General features: G+C 43.3%; 2 protein-coding genes across 3 annotated transcripts in view; one reads left to right on the forward strand and one right to left on the reverse strand.

Annotated features, from left to right (window-relative positions):
• The window catches only part of LOC139933297 (GDP-Man:Man(3)GlcNAc(2)-PP-Dol alpha-1,2-mannosyltransferase-like), a 4892-nt gene extending 2905 nt beyond the window's left edge, over positions 1-1987 (reverse strand). Inside the window, exons 1-3 of the mRNA XM_078286181.1 lie at positions 1935-1987; positions 1358-1579; positions 712-914 (exon numbers count right to left, since the gene is read on the reverse strand). Of these exons, the coding sequence (XP_078142307.1) occupies positions 712-914; positions 1358-1579; positions 1935-1987 (478 nt within the window). The remainder of the gene's footprint in view (positions 1-711; positions 915-1357; positions 1580-1934) is intronic.
• Positions 1-16798, forward strand: part of lcp1 (lymphocyte cytosolic protein 1 (L-plastin)) — a 120961-nt gene that overhangs the window by 87939 nt on the left and 16224 nt on the right. The window contains exon 2 of one of the 2 annotated variants that reach the window (XM_078286009.1): positions 12572-12683. The gene's annotated coding sequence lies outside the window, so the exon portion shown is untranslated. Of the gene's footprint in view, positions 1-12491; positions 12684-16798 lie in introns of those variants that run through there. The other variant, XM_071927278.2, reaches the window with a different exon arrangement.

A 16798-nucleotide genomic window follows, 5' to 3' on the forward strand; every position in this document is an offset into this window, starting at 1 on the left:
ATCCTTTTTTTTTTTAAATTGCTATATTTGAAAAACATACATGATTCTGTCCTCAAAAAAATGAAGTTTTATAAGCAGATGTCTTAAGTTTAATGCCAGCAGTCAATATGGGAGAGTGGGTGGCTGTTTTCTTTCTTTTTTTTTTTAATGGTGATATCTCATTTAGGAAGTAAACTCTTCATTTGCTGTTCTTAACTCTCTTTCCTGGGAGAAATCCAGTATAAGAACGAGTGTAGAGTTCAAAAACAGAAAAATAGGAAAATGTTTAAATGTTGCAAATGTCATCTACACTAAAATAGAAATACTATTTTTTTCTATTCTAAGGTTGAACTGTTGAAGTGGACATATTGTCATCAACTATAATGTAATTATTTTATTTGACTAAGATCATCGGCCATTTTAGTCAGTAAACAATTGATTAAATTTAATCAATTTGCCATGACTACAATCTGAATAAATTTAAAGGCTATTTTCACCAAAAGACTATGAATACATTTTAAAATGCTGTGAAAATTAACACAACATTTTATCAGTGAATTATGATGGCTGTTTACCTGCCAAAATATTATAGAGAAAATAGAAGACCAAACTCAGACAGAATTGACCGCCATTTGATCCTGATGTCTTTAGCATGGGTCCAGTGGGATTTGAACCTGTAACCCTGGCAGCGTCGGTGCCTTGCTCTACCCTCCGGTCGGGTTGAAGCCTTACCCAGGAACATGGAGCCCATGCTCTGGCCCAGCAGGGTGAAGTGGGGGTAGGAGGCGGCCTCCACCAGCAGGCGGTGCCGCAGGAAGACGAAGGTGACGGGCCGCGGCAGCGTGATGTTGAAGCGCCGCGCCGCTCCGTCCAGGATCTGCTCCCCGCTCACTCCCTGGTCCCCGGTGTAAACCACGAAGGAGACGCCGGGGTACCTGGGAGGAAAACACAGAATCAAGTTCAGTGATTCCAACTGGTTCAAGTCTCCATGTAAGTTTGTTTTGTTGTTGTTGGGGTGTGGCTGTCCTGATGGAGGAACACCCAGTAGGCTCCACCTGTGTTAAATAACTGTGGGGTTTATTGTTTAATAGGTGTACATTATGATATGGAGAATTAGCCAACAAGGTGAAGAATTCATTTTTCAATTCACTGTGATTTTAAAGTAAAGATAAATCTGGTGAAAACCTCTCCAAAAACTTCTCAGGAACCAAGGACAGCAGCTTGACCTCCATGCATTTTTGAGTTCATCCAGGACTAACTCATAGAGGAGCATGGGATCCTTCAACTTAATAGTAAGTTTTGACATGACAGCAGCTAAACCCGGAGGGAAACCGTGTTTGGCTGCTGTCACGTGAAACCTGTGACCCCCTCCCCTCACCTGGTCTGCAGCGCCCTCAGCGCGCACCACAGCACCCTCTCCCCGCCTCCCCCTGCGTGGCAGTACGGGTGGAAGAAGGCCACCGTGGGGCAGCCGTCCCGGACCCGGCGGGCCTTACGGCGGCCCTGCAGCCATGTCCGGACCCCGAACACGACCAGGACCAGCAGCAGAGTCAGGACCAGGCTCAGGTACACACACGGCAGAACCAGCGACCAGAGCAACCTGCGGTGACGACATGTTTAATTCAGACCGAGGCTCACACACCGCAGTTAAACCCCGTTAGCTAGACAACAAGCCGCCGAGCAGCGGAAGAGGCTTATTAATGAAGAAGTTGCTATTTATTAGAAAGTAGTTGTCAAAATTGTATGAACTTGTAAACAAGACTTACGACGCTCGTTAACCTCAGTTACAGATACAAGACTTTGCTTTGAAGTTAGCTAACGTTAGCTAGCTGCTAGCCTAAAGTTAGCTGTCCGTCTAAAGCCGCGAGACTTCAGTTCTCCTGAGAGACATTTCCGTTTTGACAAACTTGTATGAATTTAGTGCAAGACGCGAGAGTGTGTAAGCAGGTATTTACCTTATTAAATCACAGAAACACATCGACAGGTGGTGGTGGTCGTGTCCTGCCATTTTGACAACACAACATTACGTTTGACTCCGGAAGTGCTTGACAGCTGACTGACTGGCCGCTCTCTGATTGGCTCAGCTTTGTTGTTTACCGTAACGTCATCAACGCGTGACTTCGGACAGCTGGAGCTTTTGACATGCACTGTTACTTTATGATACTAATGTGAACGTTTTCTAAAATTAAATGTACATTTTTAAATGCTACAGGAAAATATTTTGCATTTCCATAATTCCTGAACGCCATAAAATTGCAAAGCACTAAAAAGTCTACTGTAAACCATGATAATCATTTTCATTTTCAATCATATGCTTTTTTTAAGATTTTCTTTTTTGGAAACGTTCTATTTTATTTTGTCCATCTGTATTTGTAATGGCATTTCTGAATGAATCTTTAGTTTTCTGCTGAAACGTTCAAACACAATTGTATGCTTTCAATAACAATGAAACAAAAAACAGCTTCAGCTTCTTTTTATTCCAAAATGTTGACCCGTTGCCACCACAGTTACACACCATTACTGTCACACTACATGTGTAAGTGTGAGTGTGTGTAACTACAGGCTGACTGTTGTTCTGAAAGAGATCCAACAACAGTTTAGGGGTTTTAATTCAAAATGCTACTTATCTATTATGAAAACTAACCCTACCTGAAATTCCTCAGACAATATATCTTCAAACACATAACTCTTTAGTGAGGAAAGCTCTTCAGATGACTCACAACTTTAATTGTATGCAATAATGTGTTCAAAGCAGAGAGGACAGATGTTTCTGTGGGTTTCTGAGTGGAGGAATGTGTTGGAGGTGTTCTTTGGTTTGGAATTGGTGCTTACAATGACAAAAAACTCTTCAAATAAACATTTAAGAAGACTTTATTGCATAGTTAGTGTTGTTTTGAATACGTTATTTTGCACCAGCTGTAAAGGCTTTTAATTTTTTTACTTGAGGAATGCCTTGGATCTATGCTTTACTTTCATTCTAGTAATCATTTTGTAAGAAGAAGCAACATTGTTGTTTTTCAAATAGTGTACAGCTCATTTTATTCTCTTCAAGTAGAGAAAACAGGTTCCAGTTCCTGTGTGTGTCTGGTCAGCAGCTGTGGTTCTCCTCTCCGTACAGGAGGTGTGTCGTGTTCTCCGTCTGGTTCTCCTCTCCGTACAGGAGGTGCGTCAGGTTCTCCGTCTGGTTCTCCTCTCCGTACAGGAGGTGCGTCAGGTTCTCCGTCTGGTTCTCCTCTCCGTACAGGAGGTGCGTCAGGTTCTCCGTCTGGTTCTCCTCTCCGTACAGGAGGTGCGTCAGGTTCTCCGTCTGGTTCTCCTCTCCGTACAGGAGGTGCGTCAGGTTCTCCGTCTGGTTCTCCTCTCCGTACAGGAGGTGCGTCAGGTTCTCCGTCTGGTTCTCCTCTCCGTACAGGAGGTGCGTCATGTTCTCCGTCTGGTTCTCCTCTCCGTACAGGAGGCGCGTCAGGTTCTCCGTCTGGTTCTCCTCTCCATACAGGAGGCGCATCAGGTTCTCCGTCTGGTTCTCCGTCTGGTTCTCCTCTCCGTACAAGAGGTGCGTCAGGTTCTCCGTCTGGTTCTCCTCTCCGTACAGGAGGTGCGTCAGGTTCTCCGTCTGGTTCTGGAAGTACTCCAGGCAGCCGGGGCTGCAGGAGTGGAACATGAAGGGAACGCGGCGGCGGCCGAAGATGTTGTAGCACGGCCGGATGAGCTGCAGGCCGGGGCCGAACAGAGGCCCCCTGCAGCAGTCACACACACTCTGCCTGAGGACACACACACACACACACACACACACACACACACACACACTCCTGAACACCAACACTGACAGGGTTACAGGTTGGATGTGTTCAACTGTAAAATGCTTTTTATATTATGCACAATATGATGGACAGGTTTAGCCAAAGAGCCTTATAGGTCCATGATTTCATATATCTTTGATTATATTACAACATATTTAATATATAAAGAGTTTAATTCCAAAACACTATATATCCATTTTGGTGAAATTTTTTTTTTCATCAGTCAATATTTAAACACAAAGGATTGTGTCCCCTAAAATGTTGCTATTTTGTATTTTCTAATATCTTTCAGTAGAGAGTTTTACTTTCATGCCAGCAGTCATTTTAGTAGGTGTCATATTTTTCAAATGGAGGATATGTCATTTTGGAGTGAAACTCTTTGTGTGTGTGTGTGTGTTTGTATGTATATACAGTATATGTAGCAGAGCAGCTAATGCTAATTATGCCCTGATCCGAATAATCTGTCTCAGTTTTAAACTATCAGGCACGCGGAGAGAGCAAACCTCCACCAACCTTGAACATTCTCCAACTTGCTGTTACACCCAAACACATCATTCCTATCACTTCAGTTTGAAGTTTAATTGATTTATTGATCCTGCAAACATACAGTTAGGATTTGGAATCAAGTCTCTATCCCAGATCCAGATCAACACCAAAACCTCATCACTTGTTCCTTGGCCCAAAGCTGATCTGTCCTCCAAATTTCATGGAAATCTGTTGATAAGTTGAATTCCTGCTGACAGACAGATGGACAAACGAACTAACCGAGGCAAAAACACAACCTCCTTCACCTCCTTGACATAATTATCTGTAAAAAAAAAACTAAAACAAAAGAAAACACCCAGTGGCTCAGCAGGGTGTCTCTCTGTGCTGCAGTACCTGCAGAGAGCGTGCTGGGCAGCAGGGGGCAGTGTGGAGCGGGGCGGCCCGGGCTCGCTCCGCCTCAGGACCAGAGCGGCGAGGTCCCGCAGCGTCTGGGCAGACCTCCTGCTGAAGCTGTCCAGGAAGTACGGGTGCATGTAGTTGTAGGCGGAGCGGAGCTGTTTGAGGCGGAGGTGCAGCGCTCCGCACGGCAGAGCAGGCAGCTGGTTCCCCTCCACGTTCAGGACCTGCAGAGTCCCACTGCCAGAAAACACACACAACAAACACACACACACACACCGCAGGGAGGAAAGAACAGCGCCATCATTCCTACAAGTGAGCTGCAGTCAATCCACGTTTCTTAAAGATCTGTCTCCCTCCCTTCAGCTCTGCTCAGTGACTGAAGTGAATTTAAAGTCACAATGAAATGAAAAATTCTAAACTTTCCAGCTCATTCTATCATCTTCATATCATACATCTACTTGACAATTTATGCAAAAAAAAAAAGACAAAAAATAAATTTTCTTGTCTATTTATACCAAAATCTCATTACTTTTACTTCCTGGAAAACAGAAAATCTTTAGCGGTTACATCATCGTGTACCAGGAGGCGACATATAAACTCCAACCAATAAAACATAACAGATTTTTTTTAACAGCCCTCCACTCCTCTCATCAAATCAAACTGCCTTTCTCTCCCTAACTGATCTCCCATTGGTTTAGACTTTTGATTGATCCCTCGTTATGTCCCGCCCCATAATCCTGCTTCAACAGGAAAAACATCACATTAAGGAAGCGAGACGCTCTCCAAACGCCGTTTCACTGTGACTTTAACAGGTGAAATGAATAATAGATCACAGCTTCCACCTGGATCCACCTGGACAGTTTCGGACCGCCCAGAAAAAACAACAACAAAGGAAGTACCTGAGTTTGCGGATGTCGTTGGACAGAGAGGACAGCAGGTTGTAGGAGACGTCCAGGCTCTGCAGTCTGGGCAGCAGGTACAGACTGCAGCCGGGAGACAAGCAACACGTCACACAGCTGAGCAGACCGGACACCTGAACACTGTCTGTCTCACTCACTATACAGGACAGTCTTTACTGCAACTGGACAGACTGACTCTCATCCCATGCTCCAGTCTCATTAAAACCCTTTAACAGTCGCTCCTGGACAGAGCTATAAACTTTAAATCCTCATCACTAGAAACCCAGCTCTAGCACTAAGAATTTCAGCCTATTTTTTTCATACTTTTTGTAATATTCTTATTATTTAAGGTCTGTTCAAGACCTGCTCAAGACCTTTTAAGTCTAGCTTTTACATCTTAATCAGAACATTTTAGGTATTTCTTTATTTTTATGTTTGTCCCTGTATCTTGCTATTATCTTGTTTTAATCTTGTCTCTAGTGTTTCCTTAGTTTTATTGTGTCTTATCAAAGTCTGTGAAGCACTTTGTGTTACATTTGTTTGTATGAAAAGTGCTATACAAATAAAAATTGATTGATTGATTCTACTGGAGAGACATTTCAAATTCCTGGTTTGTGCTCTGATGTTTGAGGCTGATTTTGGGGCCTGCTGTGTTCAGAGTGAGTAAGAGGGGATCGGTCCTCAAACCAATCCAGCTGACACACACATTGTTTTTTCTTCTCATGTACTGCTGGTACAGAAGCGGACTGGATATCATTTATATAATTTACTGTTGTGGGTGTCAGAACCAAAATGTCCCTCCACAGCCACAGTAGCAGTGGAGCAGGCTGCAGCGCCCCCTGGTGTCTCTGTCTTACTCTGCAGGCAGGCAGGAGATCCTGCAGAAGGACAGGATCAGAGTCTGCAGTCTGACCAGACGATGGACGCCTGCAGGAAGCTCCTCCAGAGGGTTGTCCCGCAACTTCAACACCTCCAGCTGGGACAAGTCATACAGCTGAGAGAGAGAGAGAGAGAGGGGGGGGGGGCTGTCATCATCTCAGACAGCAGAACCTCTGACAATGTGAAAAACAAAAAAAAGAGATAGAGAGAAACAGACAGACAGGCAGGCAGAGAGACAGACAGTAAATATATTGGATATGAGTAAAAGACGTTCCTCTCACCTCCACAGGGAAGACAGACAGGTCATTGAAGGACAGGTTGAGGTAGACCAGAGTCTGAGACAGAGGACTCAGATCAGGGAGACAGGCTATAAAGTGGGCCTGTGGACACACACACACACACACATAAATATATTTGTATTACTACACTTGTGCACTTTTGAAGACCTTCCATTGTCAACATTCATTCCCTAACTTCTAACCATAACCCTAAAACTAATTCTAATCTGAATCCTAAACCCAAATCCTAATCAAATCCTTTAAGAAGTGAGGATGGGAACACATACACACAACACACACACACACACACACACACACACACACACCTTGAGGCTGAGTGCCCTGCCTCCCTGGGCCAGACAGTCCAGTATGGCCAGTTCAGACGGGCTGATGGATTCTCCGAGCGGCTGGAAGGGCGACTGGGTCCGACGGGAACCCTGGAAGAACCTGGTGGTGACCGAGTTCAGGATCACCTCCGATCCTGCTGGAGAGAACGGCTTTAAAGCTGCACTGGGCTTTAATGAAAAACACACCCATCTCTCAGTCTACATCACACAGTGATGCTGCAGCAGAGTATCCCACTGACTGAGCCGCTGTAGATTCTCCCCCAAATTAAATTCTGCTGTCAGTTTGCTCACTGGTGGGAAATCTTCTCCATAACAAATGCCAAAAAATTAGCAAAAATTTAACAAAAATAATTTATTGTGGTTTTATATCAAAATCTCATTCCTTTTCCTTCCAACCAATAAAACATCACAGTCCCGCCCCTTTGCCCCTCCCATCAAATAAAACTGCCTTTCTCTCCCTAACTGATCTCCCATTGGTTTACACTTTTGATTGATCCCTACCTGCATTATGTCCCGCCCCAACATCCTGTTTCAACAGGAAATACATCACATTAAGGAAGCAAGATACTTCCAAAATGCCGTTTTCCATCAACTTCCATCAATGAGAAATGCAAAAATGCTACCAATAGTACAATGAAACAATAATTATTTTACCTGGGCATCTGTTGTCTGGTTCTTGAGGAAGCTGCTGAGTCTCTGGCACGCAGACGTCGAGCTCCAACCTGGGGCCGGCAGCCTGCAGACAGCTCCTCCTGCTGGCCTGCTGGGCCTGGACCTCCATGTGGATCAGCGCTGCCAGTTCTGACGGACAGACATATGATATGAGAATATACCAAAAAATAGTAAATATGTGCAGTATGGAATGAGTTCTGGTAATATCAATATATAACTGTAGTGTGTCTCAGCAGCTGGTTCACCAGTCAAGTTCCCACAGCTGTAAGGAGAGTAAAGTTGGATTTGTCCAAACAATTCCTCTTGGGGATGGAGCCAAAGTGCAGCAGCTCTTCAGCAAACAGTAAAGTGTGACTCCACCTGTCGCCCCTCAGTGCAGAGCCAGTGAACGCACCACAGAGCAGCTGGCGGTGTGGTATCCTGCAGCGGGGCTCCGGCAGGCCCTCGAGGGCCAGGAGCTGGCGGGACGGCTCGGCCTGCCGGCTCCGATGCAGCTCCGTCAGCAGCAGAGACACCAGCTTCCTGTAGTTGCAGCGGGACAGAGCCGCTGTCCTCAGGCCCTGCAGAGACTGGGAGCCGCGCCGGACGCCATGACGGCTCTGGAGGAAGTCGTTGAGGCAGAAGCTGGGCGGCGGCGGGATGAAGCGAGGGTCTGCAGGGTCACAGGGTGACAGGGTTATTACTGAAGTGAATGTTGATATTATAAAATTGTAGATACATTTACTTCAATTTTAGGTGTGTGCTTGCTACAGTCTTGTTGACTAGGTAAGCTCTAGATGATTGCTAGTGGTTAGGGTGTTACTAGGTGGTTGCTAGGTGGTTACTAGTGGTTGCTACAGTGTTACTAGGTGGTTGCTAGGTGGTTACTAGTGGTTGCTAGAGGATTAAAACAGTGTATATTTTAACAGGCAGGTAAACGGACAATCAAAGGGAGCAGCAGATAGATCAACTTTTTTTGACATTTATTTATCCAGGAAAAGTGGACCAAACAAAAGCCGACTGGTCACACAGAACAACCACAGTGTTCGTACAGTAAACAAAGTGAAGGTTACCTGTGTGGAGGACGTGCAGCAGGGGGATCCTGGGCAGGAGGCGGGGCGGCTTACAGGGGAAACCCCCGGTCAGTCTGTCCATCACGGGGGTGCAGGTGTCGTCCTGCAGGGGGGTGGGCGGGGCCGCCCTCGGGGCGGGGCCGTCCACCTCCCGCCTGCTGGACCCCGTCCTGTCTGCATCACTCGGACAGCGGGGCGGTGGCTGTTTAACTGTGGAGAGTGAGGTGAGAGCAGATAACAATGTACCTTTTATTATACCATATTTCAGCCTTGAAAATGTCATTATATTGTGACCCGCCTGTCTTAAAGGGGCAGTAAGAAACATTTTACCTGTCCCATAGCACAAAATGACCATAATATGTTGGCATGCCAGAGACTTGTGTAGGATAAGTATCAATGCTGTTGCAATTCCTACTGCTCACCAACAGAGGACGATATAAGTCATTCTGTAGATAACTGAATGCCCCTTTAAGTTATGAAGCAAAGTATGGCACAAAACAATCAACAGCTGCATGTGAAGCCATTTTGGAAGACAGCTTGGTCTGTGCATCCTTTTTGATCCTCTCTTTATAATTATTCAGTTCTCTTTCTCCCCTAACGCCCTGCTAACATGTTTCATCAGGTTTCCTCAAGGAAATCCAAGGTAAGTGACGTAATATTTTGTCTAATGACTTGACAAAATCACAAAATATCATGCTGGATTTACTTAACATTAGTTTTTGCAGTTTGCAGTTCTTCATAATATTGGTAAGAATCTAACTGGTAGGTCAAACAGAACCACATGCAGGGAAACCATGCTGACGCTCCACTTTCTCTTGTAATGATTTCAGGCTTCTACCCTGGTTTCTTAACCTGCAGGTCGGGGCCCATAATGGGTCGTCTGTGTCTGGTGAGCGCCCAAATGACAGGAGTGGTATCTCATTCAGCCTGGGTCCAAGGGTGAGACGAACTTTTAAGAGTTTCATTCTAAAATTACATTAAAAAATTTATTGATAGCACAAAGTTCAAACAAATTCTGGTGCTTTTTAGAGGACAGGAGGGAATTTAGCTCCTTGGTTGACAAAACAAGAACATTTCAACAGACTGGATTCTCTATGTTTTACAGATATTGAATGATTTTTTACTAACAATGTTTCGTAATAGAACTCTTCATTTCTTATTTAGGTCGGAGGCTGGAGAAGTGTAAGAGCCCCTGTGCTGTCGTGGCCTGCCAGACCAGGAGCAGGTTTATATCTGAGGTGAGTCTGCTTTCTTCAGTAGTAAGTTTACCTGCGGGTCTTGGAGCGGGACGGGTTTTCACGATGGGAGGGAAACTTTTGGGGGGCAAGGGCCTCCGGAGAAGCCTTGCATGGTCTGAAGACATGACGAGTCCACGGTGAAAACCTCTGATTCCTGATGAATGAACAAAACACATTTCAGTCATTTCGTATCATATGTGATCATGTTATTCATAGAATTCAAGAGAGCTAGGGCTTCATTTATCATATGAGAGCTTCACTCCTATATGAAGCAGCAGTGGTACAGAATATTGCCCTCATGGGACAGTAAAGATTGATTGATTGATTAATTGGTTGATTGTTTGGTCTCATCAGCTGATATCGGACTATATGGGTGCATGTTGTGGCAATTTATTACACATTTTACTGTGCCTTTATGTTGTGTCCTTTCTGTTTTCACTGTGGCATTATTGTTTTATTGTTTTTTTTACTGAGTTTTTACTGAAAACCCTGTCTGTCTGCAGATCATATTCCCTTACACCACAGTAAGGTTTGAACTTGATCTTCAGCTCACTTCAGTAGTCTAACGTTACAGCAACAACATAATTAGTGCTTTTGCCAAAGCTCAACTAATTTGAAAGGAGTATTAAACCAGAAAAAGTTATTATTTTTAAGGTTATTACTAATAGCATCAGACCTACTGCTAGCTTGCAAGGAGCTACAGACAGAGGAGACCTAGCTCCGTATAGCCTGCATACAGTAAGTTGTGTTGCTTATTGAAGAATATAAATAAGAAATCCCTTAAGAAAAATGACTGTAATATTCTTATAATATGACTTATGAGTTTACAGTGACCCTATTGTACTTTATGGCATTTTCTCTCCTGTGGTATCACCATAATATTCGCATAGGGGTTTATAGTGTGTAGTGCTCAATAGGGAATTTATAGTGATCTTATCATACTTTATGGTATTTTATCTCCTATGATAACACTAATATTCCTACAGTACTCCTGTGGGGGTTTATGATGTGTCTCTACTAAATAGTTTACAGTGACCCTTTTACCTCCTATGATAGTATCATAATATTTCCATAATGTTACTATTATTAGAGTTATAGTTTTGCTGTGACATTTGCACAGTATCCTTGTAAAAACTACTTAAAAACTACTTTAGGATTACTATAAGGTAACGTTAGCCGTTATAGTAACTTAACGTTAGTTAGCTAACGTTAGCTAGCTAGGGTTAGTTGTAGTTAGTTGTTAGAAAGGATATTTATGGCTGCGTTTATGACGCGTTACCTCTAAACAACAACTTAATATGCCTTTTTTTCGCTGAAAGTCTAAAGTTACCGGTTTAATAAAGTATAAAATAAAAACAACTCACCGCTGAGATTTCCCGTTTCACGGTTCCTGGTTCAACGAGTCCTTGGCAACGGCCATAGCAACCGTCAATCAAGACTCAAGTCTCTTTGATCCTCTTTGATGTCTTCTCCTTTCACTTCACACACACTGGCCTCTCTCTTCTCTCTCTCTCTCGCTTTCTCTCTCTGTGTGTGTGTGTGTGTGTGTGTGTGTGTGTGTGTGTGTGTGTGCGTGCGTGGCAAAGTAGAAAGGATTTATATTTCATTTGACTATTTCTTGCATCTAGGCTATGTATCGGCCTAGCTAGTATCTGTATGTCTGTCTCTCTAAATATCTGTCTGTCTTCCTACCTGTCTCTGTAACTCTCTCTCTCTCTCTCTCTCTCTCTTCTCTCTCTCTCTCTCTCTCTCTCTCTCTCGCTCTCTCTCTCTCTCTCTCTCTCTCTCTCTCTCTCTCTCTCTCCGTCTCTCTCTAGCTACCTGTCTGTCTCCCTAACTACCTGCCTGTCTCTGCCTGTCTCTCTGACTACCTGTCTGTCTCCCTAACTACCTGTCTGTCTCTCTATGTAAATAGATCAGCGTCTTGATAGAAGACCATAAGAAAGATCAGCTGCCTCACTAAAAATCAAAACTAAAGCACAGAATAATTATAATTCCTTCATTCAATCCTATAGAGTTTTGGTCATTTGACGCCTAACACACTGAAAACCAGCTCCACAAGTCAAAGGATTCATATCTGTGTTCATATTGATATTGATTTGATCAGTATTGGTTTATTTATCAGCATGAGTATGGATGGATGAAGTGAATCTCCTGTCTGTTTTGCCTCAACATCACCTGCCACCAGCCTGCTGTGGATGTGACAGCACTTTAAAGAAGGCTCACACACTTTGGCTTTATTTTACTTTTACTTTTACTTTACGCTCCATTACCAGGCCTGATGACACCTCCGCACTCTGAAACCTGTCACCACACCAGCACCAAACCCCCGACCCGCAGCCCCCATAATGCATCTGCTGTCCTGCACCACCTTGACAGCAGCGTGCATGGCCATATAAAGACAAAACCTCTTTCATTCCTGTTTCTGAAGTGTTGTGTGTCACTTCCTTCCTCGTAGATTTGAATAGATGCGTTGTCGCTCCGCTTCTGCTGCCGACTGAGCGCTCTGCCTGTCAGCAGCCAGACAGACTGAGAGAGAGAGAGAGAGAGAGAGAGAGAGACAGATAATCAAAGCCAGAGACAGACGAACGCCTCGCACCCGGACATCACCAGCCTCCTCTCCTCGCCTCGCCTCGCCTCACCTCGCCTCTCAGGTAACTGATGATGAGGTCAGATGGCCTCTGGTCCGCCGCCGCCGCCGCTCCCTGAAGGCCTCGCCGCCTGAGGAGAGAAACCTGAGAGGGACTTTGATTTTTACGAGTGTGTGTGTGTCTGAGTGTGTGTGTTTGAAAGAGGGAATGTGTGTGTGTGTGTGTGTGTGTGTGTGTGTGTGTGTGTGGTTATTAGAGTATTCATTGCCACACTTACAATCAAATCTAACCAGGATTACATCATTGGTTGACTGTTTTCTTGTCCCAAAATAAATACACTGTTTGGGAAAGAAAGAAAGAAAAAAATGTCTGAGGAGAGAAACCTGAGACAGACTTACATTTTTAATGTGTGTGTGTGTGTGTGTGTCTGAGTGTGTGTGTGTGTGTGTGTGTGAGAGAGAGAGGGAGAGAGAGGGAGTGATTGCACAGCTCATTGACCTCAATACAGTTTGCACTTTGTTAAAGATTATGAAAAAGTAATCCGACCTTATGTCACTTAACTCCAGTATTTGCTGAAACCCTGCGTTGCTCATATCTAATAATTAATTAGTTAATTATTTATTTAATTAATTAATTAATTCTTAATTGTGAAAGTTTGAGTGTCTTTATTTGAAACTTGTGTAACTGAACAGACAGAGCAGTCAGAACCAGATCAGGGCCTGCGGGGGAAGAAGAAGAAGAAGAAGAAGAAGTTAAACCACTGCAGTGAGCTCAAAAGGAAGTTTGTGGTTAGCTTCACTTCAACTGTGAAAAAGACCCAGCCAGAGTGAGAAGTAACTGAAACTCCACACAGCAGCAGCTCCTGCTCATGTTGTAGTTTTTACAGGAGGAAAGCATGAAGAGATATAGATACATACACTGCAACTGATAACGCTGTGTGTGTGTGTGTGTGTGTGTGTGTGTGTGTGTGTGTGCAGCATGCTGATGAGGCTCGGCACATGCAAATTCCCCCCACGCTGCCTGCAAGCAAGGCAGCAGCCATCTTGATAATCGGGGACAAAGCTGTTTTATTAGCTGCAGATCACACAGTCAGGTCCAAATCACTGACACACACTGACTGATCCAGACTGTAAGCTTCCTGCATCATCCCAGTCAGGATCACAGGAATCACTTTATTTGCCAAGTGCAATGAAGATACAGGTATTAGTCTGGGTCAGATGGGTGCAGACTATCATAGAAATACAGAGAATATATGGTAAAGGCACAACAGCACCTCACCTACAGTGCAGGATGATAGACAGTAGAATATAGATATAAATATTAAAGGAAAAATCCACCCTAACTGTTAAAAGTAGCTGTTGGTGATCTTCCTTGCATTTTAGTAGTGTTTTTTATTTTTGTGTTTTTCTTCTTGGTGGATAACTGGCCAATCATAGACGAGATATGACCAGATGTTTCCAGCAGCTACAGTGGAGTTTGATATGAGAAAATGTTTCAGGATGTAAAACCTCAGCGGTAAACGTCAGGTTTTGGTGTCAGTCCCTCAGAATCAAAGAGCGAGGGCTTCTTTCTAGAGCCGCCATTTTGCACCAAGAGACGTTCAACAATCATACAGGGAGAAATCCATCGTAGAAGAGGAAAGAGACCAGTTTCTCCACCCACAGGAGCAGGAGAGAGACCAGAATGCAATGCAGGTTGGGTTCTGAGTAAGGGGCGTGGCCACGATCATAGACACGCCCCATTGTGTTTGTAAACTAGGTGGCTAGCTGGCTATATTTGTATTTTTATTTTAATTGGAAGCAACAGATTCACACCTCTCCTCTAGAAGTTGTCAAAAAGCATTCTGGGAAACGTAGGAAATCATTAACTGCGGTAGAAGCAGACGAGGCAGGTTGAGGGAAAGTGGCTTCACCAAAAAACTAATTTATAACACCTCATCACAGAATAACTCCTGGAATGAGTTGAGCATCACAGATTGATAACAGTGTAAAAATATCATGGGTGGATTTTTCCTTTAATATGTCACATCAAGACAAGAACGTTCACATGGTTCAGTTGCGGTGGATCAGTGAGTCCTCAGATCAGTTATCTTCTAGATCTGTAAGTGACTGACAGGTTAAAGCCCTTCCTAATAAACCCCATCACTCATCACCGCACTTATAATCAAATCCAACCAGGATCATATGATTAGCCAACTGTCTTCTCTTCCCAAAATAAACACACGGGAACAGAAAAAAAAAAAAAAGCGATTTGCATGGAGCTTGTTGTTTGTGACCCTGGCAGTTTATTTCCATATTCCCATTGATGATTTTAGTGATTGTGCTCACAGTTACTCCCTGTGGGTCTGTTTTTTACACAGTAGAGCAGATTATTGTCCCTCCCAGTTTAGATAAAGTCACTGGTGGAATCTATAAACTTCAGTTTGCTGATTGTATTTCTGATATAAGATCGACCTTTTTGTGGATGCTGTTATCTAAAGCACCTGATACATCTTTAACATGGGTGGCTCCAGTGGGAGTCTAACCCCTAAACCTGTGTAGTGACAGATAAGATGAAACTTTATTGATCCCTGTGGGGAAATGAGGTTGTTGCTATAGAAAACTAGCAGAGGTGGGGACTCGAGTCACATGACTTGGACTCAAGTCACAGTTTGAATAGCTTGAGTCTTGACTTGATGCATGAAGAGAAGACTTGAGACTGGACTTGACTTGGGTTCTGGTGACTTGGGACTTGACTCTGACTTGTACTTTGATGACTTGAAAAGGTTTCTAAAGTCTTGACTTGAGATCTTGTGTTTGTGTAAATGACTCAGATTGAAAGTGATGAGATTTGTTCCAGCAGACGACTGAATTTAAATTCTGTTTTCTGAATTTGTATGGAATGATTGAATTTATTGAAGTTGAAACTGATTATAGAAATCAAACTCATGATGCTCTTACCAAGTTTTTATCCTATTAAAACCATATTGCATTGAAAAGTCCTAGATATTTAGTTTTCTTTAAGATATTAAATTGATACTGGACTCTTGAATTGTTCTGACTTGACTTGCTGTTCTACATTTAGACTTGAGACTTGACATTAATGACTTGGACTTGACTTGGTGTTCTACATTTAGACTTGGGACTTGACTTCAGACTCGAGTGAAGCTGACTTGGTCTCACCTCTGAAAACTAGAATATTGATACGCAAATAGAACATAAAATAGACCAAAAAAAACAAAACGGTAGAAACAATAAGAAAAGTAAAAGTACAAAAACAATACCAAATAGCCTACTGAAGAATAAAGAGAAATGAGAAAAGGAAGTGAAGCTTGGTGCCAAGAAAAATAGAAGAATAGTGGAAAAGAGTGGAGGAGCTGCAGCGACTGGCGGCCATCTTGGAATAACTCCTCTCTGTACGCACCGAGCTGCACAGGACACGTCATGACAGCTGATAGATATACAGATGATAGCTGTACAGAGCCTCAGTCTTTATGGCATCAGACTGTGAATCAGCATTTGTTCACAGCTATGATCAGCTGATGAATGTTAAGACGTGTTAAACGACGTGAGTGTTAAAGATTGCAGTGATTAAACTGTTCTGAGGTCCATTTTAGGCAATGAGGCGAGTTTCATTTCTGCTTCTGACCTCACTGCTGCCTTCGTTTCTCACTCTGGCCATGTAGCCTTAGATTTACACTCTTTTGGGGTTGTGGGTGTCACTCAGCATGAAACCAAACTTTAATTTTATCCCTAAAATGTCCTTACCTTCTCCATTACATAAACATTAATTAACCATTAAAACTAACATAGCTTTAATAAAGTAAGGTTAGCATCATGGGTTTTTAAGGGATTTATTCATGGATTGATTCCTGGAGACACTAGTAATTAAGGGATTTTTCATGCCTTTTGTGCAGGTTTACAGGTTATTAATGAGTTATTAATGGGAAGTTCCTGTCTCCCTGAATTTGACAATAAATTAGGGAAAGTAAGGAGTCAAGATTAAGGGGAGTTTAAGGAGGTTTTGAAGGGATCTCCTCCATGAATAACTCCCTTAATTAATTTGAAGGGGATTTTGCATGAATTAAGGGATGAATGTAATGAAAATATAAGGTTATTTGAAGGGATTACTGGTTCGTAGAGAATCCAGTTCAGATCAGGTTCCTCCACTGGTAAAGGATTATGGCCCAACAGCAGGAA

This window comes from Centroberyx gerrardi, chromosome 10 (genome assembly GCF_048128805.1).
Source record: "Centroberyx gerrardi isolate f3 chromosome 10, fCenGer3.hap1.cur.20231027, whole genome shotgun sequence".
Lineage (NCBI taxonomy): Eukaryota > Metazoa > Chordata > Actinopteri > Beryciformes > Berycidae > Centroberyx > Centroberyx gerrardi.